The sequence below is a fragment of the Montipora foliosa genome, chromosome 9, assembly GCF_036669935.1.
Source record: "Montipora foliosa isolate CH-2021 chromosome 9, ASM3666993v2, whole genome shotgun sequence".
In the NCBI taxonomy this organism is placed as follows: domain Eukaryota; kingdom Metazoa; phylum Cnidaria; class Anthozoa; order Scleractinia; family Acroporidae; genus Montipora; species Montipora foliosa.
In genome coordinates, this window is record NC_090877.1 from 13,319,506 (window position 1) to 13,327,377 (window position 7,872).

At 41.8% G+C, this 7,872-nt stretch overlaps 1 protein-coding gene across 1 annotated transcript in view; it reads right to left on the reverse strand.

Annotated features, from left to right (window-relative positions):
* Positions 1-1,951: 1,951 nt before the first annotated feature.
* Positions 1,952-7,872, reverse strand: part of LOC137970013 (3'-5' exoribonuclease HELZ2-like) — a 76,614-nt gene continuing 70,693 nt past the window's right edge. Inside the window, exons 31-36 of the mRNA XM_068816457.1 lie at positions 6,804-7,090; positions 4,794-5,120; positions 4,286-4,522; positions 3,812-3,971; positions 3,347-3,514; positions 1,952-2,676 (exon numbers count right to left, since the gene is read on the reverse strand). Coding sequence (XP_068672558.1) covers positions 2,576-2,676; positions 3,347-3,514; positions 3,812-3,971; positions 4,286-4,522; positions 4,794-5,120; positions 6,804-7,090 — 1,280 coding nt within the window. The 3' untranslated portion in view covers positions 1,952-2,575. The remainder of the gene's footprint in view (positions 2,677-3,346; positions 3,515-3,811; positions 3,972-4,285; positions 4,523-4,793; positions 5,121-6,803; positions 7,091-7,872) is intronic.

The following is a 7,872-nucleotide window of genomic DNA, read 5'->3' on the forward strand; positions in this document are numbered from 1 at the left end:
TACGCTGATGACACGCAACTATATATTTCCTTCAATACCAATTGTTGTACTGATCTTGATGAGGCAAAGTTTCGTATTGAGCGCTGTGTTGAAGAAATCGACCTCTGGATGTGTAAGAACCTATTGAAAGTTAACTAAGATAAAACTGAACTTGTTGGTATTAGCTCCAAATTTCGAAATAGACCAACTCTTGAATATGTTCGGGTCGGTGATGAGTTCATTGCTCCTAATTTGTCTGTACGTAATTTAGGAGTCATTATGGACAATTACTTTTGCATGGAACAACGTGTAAAAAAGATATGTAGTGAGGCAAATTATCATCTCAGGAATATATCAAAGATCCGCAAATATGTCACCGAGGTCTCTGCTCAAATTCGCATCCATGCTTTTATTAGCTCTAAGCTTGACTATTGTAACTCACTTTTATATGGTATTTCAAAATACTAAGTTTGTAGATTACAGTGTGTTCAGAATACGGCGGCTCGCATTGTCACGTTAACAAGGAGGGACGATTCGATTATCCCAATAATGTTCAAGCTACACTGGCTCCCCGTTCATTCACGTATTGTTTTTAAGCTCCTGTTATTAGTCTATAAGGCACTCAATGGCAAAGCACCCTCTTACATTTCTAGTCTCCTGAGCCATCGTAAGTGCTCTCGGTCTTTACGCTCCAGTGGGAAAGAACTGCTCACTGTGCAAATGGCTAAACTAAAGACTTATGGAGATCGGGCAATCAGCACTGCTGCGCCAAGGCAATGGAATAATTTGCCTCTTAGCATTCGTAAATCTCCATCAATCGCTGTTCAAAACTTTGGTGAAGTTCTAAATTACTGACATAACAAGGCTTAGCAGCAGTATAAAGTAAGCATTTTTGAGATTTCTTACCGAGCTTGCTTCTTGTTGTTGGAACTGCCGAAACTTGATTCTGGCGCGGAAGGGTTTTAAAAATGAAATGTCATAACTCTTGGAGAAATCTCATGAAAGTCACCAACAAAACTGTATGGATATAAATGATGATCAACGATCTTAAATTAATAGGAACTTCTCAAAAAAAAGAAAGAGGTTGATTGCAGGTGTTCCTCGCTCCTCCTTCTCGCCCCCTTCCCCTTCGCTGGCTTTTCGGATGGCCATTTACAAGAAAGTCAACCCCGGCTGAAAGAGCCAAATCCCCTGCTACGCAGGCCAAACTGGCTGCAAAATGGTTTGGTTCCACTGTAGTATCCTGTGACTGTGAGTTTTATAAGTATACACTAGTACTGTATTTGTTATCATACTAAGGACAGGAACCAGTCGTCAAGAGCGCGCTATAATATCAGAGCACAAGGAAAGGCAAGTCTTCTTAACAAGATGCAAAGCCCTTCTTGGCGATCGGCAACTGATCGCTGTGGACAAAAAAACTCATCTGGTATTTGCAAGGCAGCAGCTAGAGCAGGAATGTCGCGTTTCTTTACTCGATAATCGGCAAAACACTCTTAATCGTCCATCTCGTCAAAATCGAATCTTATGTAATCATACAACAACAAAAAAATTTTTCGTTCGAAGCATGCCACAACTAAATGGTCTTGTGTTTCTCGAAAGGTTGCTGTCGAGGTTTGTTAAAGATAACTAAACGACAAACTGAGCTACTGCAAAAAAAAACAACAACAACAACCAAAGCAGAACGGCGGCCGCGTCTACTTCGCAGCTTAACTTTCTAGTTCGCGCCAGATGGTGGCGGCCTCGTCCCATTCCATCGCGGCCCTCACCGCCTCATTCCGAGCGCCTCCAGTGGCTGCTTGCTCAAGTAATTGCCCTCATATAGCTCGTGCCCGACGGTTCGTTCCGGCAAAAATACTATTCCGGGAAGCGACATTTTTAGCTCTGGTGATATGATCCGGATGTCCTCAAACCATGCACTACCACTCTCCCAAGTAAAAAAACAGTGAGCGTTAATATACAAAAAAATGAAAGAAAATTTATTAGCATTGTCATCCCAGATTAACTTAAATATACAGCCACAGCAAATCATCTGCTCGTGATGTTCACACGAGTTCATCCAGCTAAACTTTTAATAGGGATACGTCTTCGTCTAACAACTGGGTCATTTTACAACTGAATCATTAAACTTGAAACAAAGATAATCCTTATAGGTCAAGCTACACCCGTAAAATTTGAATGGAGAATGGTCTAAAAAGGAGACAAGTAAAATAAATTTGATTTGAATTTGAGCTTCCCCCTGGCTTTGTTTGTTTGTTTTTTTTTTTGTTGTTGTTGTTGTTGTTTTCTGTTTTCCCATGCTAAGGAAAAAAATCAAAGAGAAATTCGAAGGGGCTGCATTGCAGAACTTTCTACGACAGTCCATCAAGCCTATATATGTTGACGACATTATCGTATTCAAAGGACCCTTTATCCCTTGGACTTGAACCAATTTACATGCAAAAATAGAAGAAAAAATCGTCGCTCAAAAATTCAAAAACGCGGATTTAAAAGGTGAAGATTCTCTATAATACCACGCCTTGGTTCTATAAACATGAGATCAAAGTACAAAATAACTAAAACTTTTTTAAAAGCAGGAGATCCATAAAAATAATCAATTTTACGACCAAGGCCAATTTTCCTCCACAAGGCAATGATTTTCTTCATAGTGCTGTAACAACTCTGCCCACATTTTATCCATTCCAAGAAGATGCTTGTTTCCTAATTTGAAAAGAAACCACCTGTATCAAACAGTCCTCTTTGCATAATTGGAACCACATTTCGCCTTACTTAAGTTTGATGTTTTCAGTGGAGATTCTCTTTCAGTATAAAGTGATGTACACTTTTTTTAACTTAACACCAGGCTTCTAATTTGTGAGCGGATGTGTGTATGTGCGCAGTTAGTATTTTGAAACGATGTGCATATTGTCAGCCAAGTGAATACCATGAAAGGAAACTTGCTCGTTTGCTTGAACGAAGGGGTTCACAACGAATTTTCTCTGCACTTTTCGATTTCAAATGGGTGATAGAGAGAGACAGTTGTGTAGTGGTCACCGCTTCGAGGCCTAGGTCCCATAATGTGTTTCCATTCGGCAAGAACCTCTACACTGTCTCTCTCGACCCAGATGTACAAATGGGCACCGGCTACATATCGCTGGGGGTAACCCTCTCTCTGGCCTAGCATCCTTTCCAGGGGGGAGTAGCCATATCTTCAGTCGCTTCACGCTAAAGGCTGCGGCCGTGGGAGCTCTAGCTCGTGTCTGATCATTAAAATAATTTTAAAAGTATGTGAGACGAAAGTTCGGAACTCCAATTTGCCCGTTTTTCATCCCCAGAAACCTTGGTTGTTAGAGAGAGCAGAATGCAACATTGTTGGATCTTTTCCGCTTACCAATAATGCAAAGCCCTTTGCGTGCACGCGTAAGTGCCACGTTCATTTGATGTTCATCCGTCAAAAATCCCAGGTGTTCCTGTAGCCAGCTTTGAGTCGGTTCTAGATCGATTTCGTCTTTCTCCATTGATCGAACCAAAGAGATTATAACGTAATCCCATTCGCTTCCTGAAAAACGAATAGGACACGATTACTTGTGGTCTTAAGCTCACAAGAGTATATTGCTGGGTGGGAAATGTTGCTAATGTTCACATTGCATTGTATCATATTGTAAGAGCGATATAAAGTAAAGGGATCCACTTCTAATAGCGACAGTTGCGGCTGAACACGATAGAAGGGAGTTGTTAATATTTCCGTCAACTTAAGCTCTTGTTTTGAGGGTCATGGTGGTTTCGCTTCTACTCTTACAGTATTCATTATTAACCGGCAAAACAGGCAGAAATATGATCGTTCAATATACCTTACCTTGACTCTTTGTTACAGTGGTGACTAAGATTTCTTCATAGGCTCCCTTCAGTCGCTCACTTATTTTGCTTCGCTGTTCTCTGTATGGTGACAGTATGACCACGTCTGACATGCGCACTTGTGGCCTGTAGTGATTGGCAATATGTTTCGCTACGAAAACCTGAAACATACAAAAGGGTCAAATTTGCAGGCTTAGGATTTTTCTCATTTTGACTGATATAACATTTCAGGACGAATGAATGAATAATTGCTTGAATGATTGAATGAATAAATATAAGTATTATTGATTGATTTTCTGAAAGGACGAACGAATATTGGATGCGGAAACACGGCACCAACATCTGTCTTTGCTATAGTCTTTCCTTTCTGCTGCTAGAGCTGGTCCCGTCTGTTTGCTCATGAACAAAAAGAAGTGAATAACCAACCCCACAACTCACCAGGCACAATCAATGTTAAAGTTCCCCTTCAGCTTACCGCTTTTTGAACTTCCTTCATGTTCCATTTGGATTCTTCGTTGCTCTCTGAGGTCGCTATGGGTGAGGATTCTTCCTGTCCTTCTACGTGGCAGAATACAATAGGAATATCAAGTTGCTGGCGAATCATCGCGGGCCAAAAGGTGATCGGGCTGGGATCACGTGCTTTTACCACGTCATCTGTCTGAAGTTCCCCATCGTAGAATTGCTTGGACGGGAATTCGCAAATACCTTTGTGCTAAAATAACAAGGCCAAACTTAATGCCAAGCTCCTTGTCTTAACGTGATTAGGATCCGAGAACCTGAAATGAGCCGGAAGGTTGTTGACACCTTGGACCCCACCCCACACCCATTTTCGGTTAAGCCCGCCGCTCGACTCAATCTCCTTGACCTTTCCCTTTTACGTAAATGAGCATTTGCGAAATTCAGCGACCGATAAAGGGCGGACAAGGGTTTTTTTATTGCTTATGAATTGAAGGGACTAACCGGTCTTGAAACACCGTTCTTACCATCCTGTACTGCAGCTTTAGCATCATTGCTCGTTTTGAATGCCTCTCAAACATGGACACACTCAAACCAAGTGTTTTTGCCACGTGATCCTGAATGACTGGCTGCAGTTGTTTGTGATCACCAATCAGAACCACTTGTCGGGCCCCTGAGCACGTGATGGGAACGAGAGATTCAGGCTCCATGCACATGCCACATTCATCCACAATGCACTCCTGGATATTATCACACGAGGATATTATCCTTGGACTACCAGCTGTTACGCATGTGCAAAGTATAATCTGCGCGCCAGACTTCTCAAGAGCCCATTGCTCTGCTTGTGTGATTAGCTGTACAGGAGTTAAAATAAACAGAGGTTTACGAGTTAAATTCAATAGTCCTTTTTGCAGATACGGCGGCCATTTTTTTGGTTTTCTTTTTTCGTAGTAACAAATTGCAGTTTACTGTTAAAATTCCCTATCCCGTGGAAAGCGACACGAAAATACTTTAACCAGAGCTGACCCGCTGTTGACGGTGAACTCAAGCCCTTTCGTAAAAGATGTTGATGCGCCATCACAGCAGTGTTGTTATGAAACTGGTTTTTCCAATGCATTTATAACATTTTGTGCGATTTCGAAGATGGTACCCACCTTTTCAGAGTGCAGACATAGCGCAAAACTCCCCTGTTTCGGCTCATTCACGGAGCGGATGAGGCATCAATTTGTTGGAACAGATGTAGACGGAATTTGCAGGGCGCGAACTTACGATTTTCATTCCCGTAAGTATCTCCAAACTCCCGTTTTGTGATAGAGTCCCCACTCATTTTCCAAGTCGAGCATTCTGAGCACGGGCTACATCACTGGGCCACGAAATTTCGTACTTATGTTGTACGCAGAAATTTACTTTGAAATACTTTCCGCCCGCGATGAATGACACAGTAACCTCACATCTGAAGGTATTTAATACAGTTGACAGATGATATTTTTTTGAGAACGGCAAGCTCTAAAGGTAGAATTTTTAACGTAATTTCTAGATCTTGCTTCGTTCTTGGATGTGTTCCACTGTGACTATTTGCATAACGAATACGCCAATCGACCTGCGAACCAGTTTATTCAGTCGTTCCAAAACATTTTGTGAATCGAACCATTGTGTTCAATTGGCCAATGGGCCAAACATTTTGTGAATCGAACCAGTGTGTTCAATCGGCCATTGTGCCAAGCCTTTATCAATCGAACCAGTGTGTTCAATTGGCCATTTTGAGTCAACACCCGCGCTATTAAAAAGCACTGTTTGTTGATTCCAACGCCAATCCTCCCAATATAGGAATAGAAAACGTGAAAAGAACATTAGGAAAAAGCCTTTAACAACCAAATACATAAAGAAATCAAGTAAGAAAAATGATTAATGTCTCCCTCACTGGACTTTTGCGTTGGTCTCCCATAGAAGTACTTACTACACTCGAACCGGTTTAACTTTAGTAAAAACTTCAGTCTATCGTTCCCAGGGTCTTTCATTTCCCCACGCTCCCGGGGAGATTATTGGTGTCATAAAGTTTTACGTAATCGCTTATGTAAAGTTTAGCGTATTTGGCGAGTCTCTAGTGGAACGGTCAGATTTTGAACAGCTTCGCATTTGAGACCGGCCACTCCAACAAGTTCTGATATTTCCCACTTATTTTGCCGTCGCTGCTGCCATTCCTCGAAGACTTCTCTATTCCATTTAGTGTTGTATTGTGTTGCTGTCGGACTCCTATGGGACAGCTCCACGCCCACGTGATTAACGTGACAAACACAATCTATTGTTTCATTTCACAAGTAAGATAAAATATCACGTCTGACCTTTAAAGGCTTTAAAACGGCTCGCCTGCTCGTCGCCTGAAATGCCCATAAAGGTCTCCTACTCATATTTCATCTATTACTTAAAACAAATACCTGATAGTTAAAATTACACACTCGTCTTTCTGGCAAACTTTCGCCATTTTCCGAATTGTGCATCCCACGGAAACGCCCTTATATCCGTCTTGTTTTACTTACACTGCGATACTCTTTAGCCTCTTTTTCGCCAATCTTTTCACCTCTCCTTCTTTGCGCGGCAAATCCCTCTTCAAGTTGTCGTAGCTTTTGACCAAACGGGCAACGAGAACTGCGTATCACGTGATGAAGGGACACTGACCTGACCTTTTCATTGGAAATCTTGAGTTCTTCATCACTACGTGTAGTTCTTGCTGGCTTCAGAGTGTTAGGGATAGGGAATTCCTTTTGCTCGACTTGATCACTGTAGACTCGCAGAATTTTCAAGCTTGGAATCTTCATTAGATACTCTGAAAGAGGAAGTTTCAATCTAGTTTAGCGATCTGAGGTCGTCAATTTTAGTCTTGTACGCAAAATCAGGGCATCTAGAGGGAAGTAAGTCTGTATGGTTTTCATGAAGGAAGTGCGTGCAGGAAACGTCAAGAAAAAAAGACGAATTTCCGGCCCTTGAGAAGTTCGATTTATTATCAGAAACTTCTTACTAGTTCAAACCAGCATAAAGCGACACTGTAGCTGATAAGTTGTTCGAGCATGTCCCGTAAAATAAAGGCCAGTCTAAGCTGTTCTGGGACTATGAGTTCCAGACAGGTTGTCGGTTGTCACAGGCGACCTGATGTAGCGGTTCCTTATCAGGAAGACGATCAGTGACAAATGACAAAGCCATCCCAGGTAATTGCACAAGATCGCTAGAAAGCAACTTGACAAGATAACGCTTATTCAGAATTAAAGATGGAGCTGGCTCGACTTCGGAAGATGCAAGTGGTAATTGGTGCCTTTGGGTCCATCACATTGAAGTCTACGGACTTCGTAGAACAACTCGGAATTCGATACAGTTTGCGAAATTTACAGAAGTCCGCTTAATTAAGCACAGCACTCATATTGAGGCAGACAGTAAGATCTTGCTTACCACTCGTGTGGAAATTACGGAAGGAAATGTAATCAGACAGTATGTACAAATATCTTGAAGATAAGCTAGCAGGAGAAGAGGAAATTTGTGTGGACTCCAAGAAAGCCTACGATGTATGCTCCCCAACTCTTGGATTATCGAATGCTTAATATTAGTCCAATCACT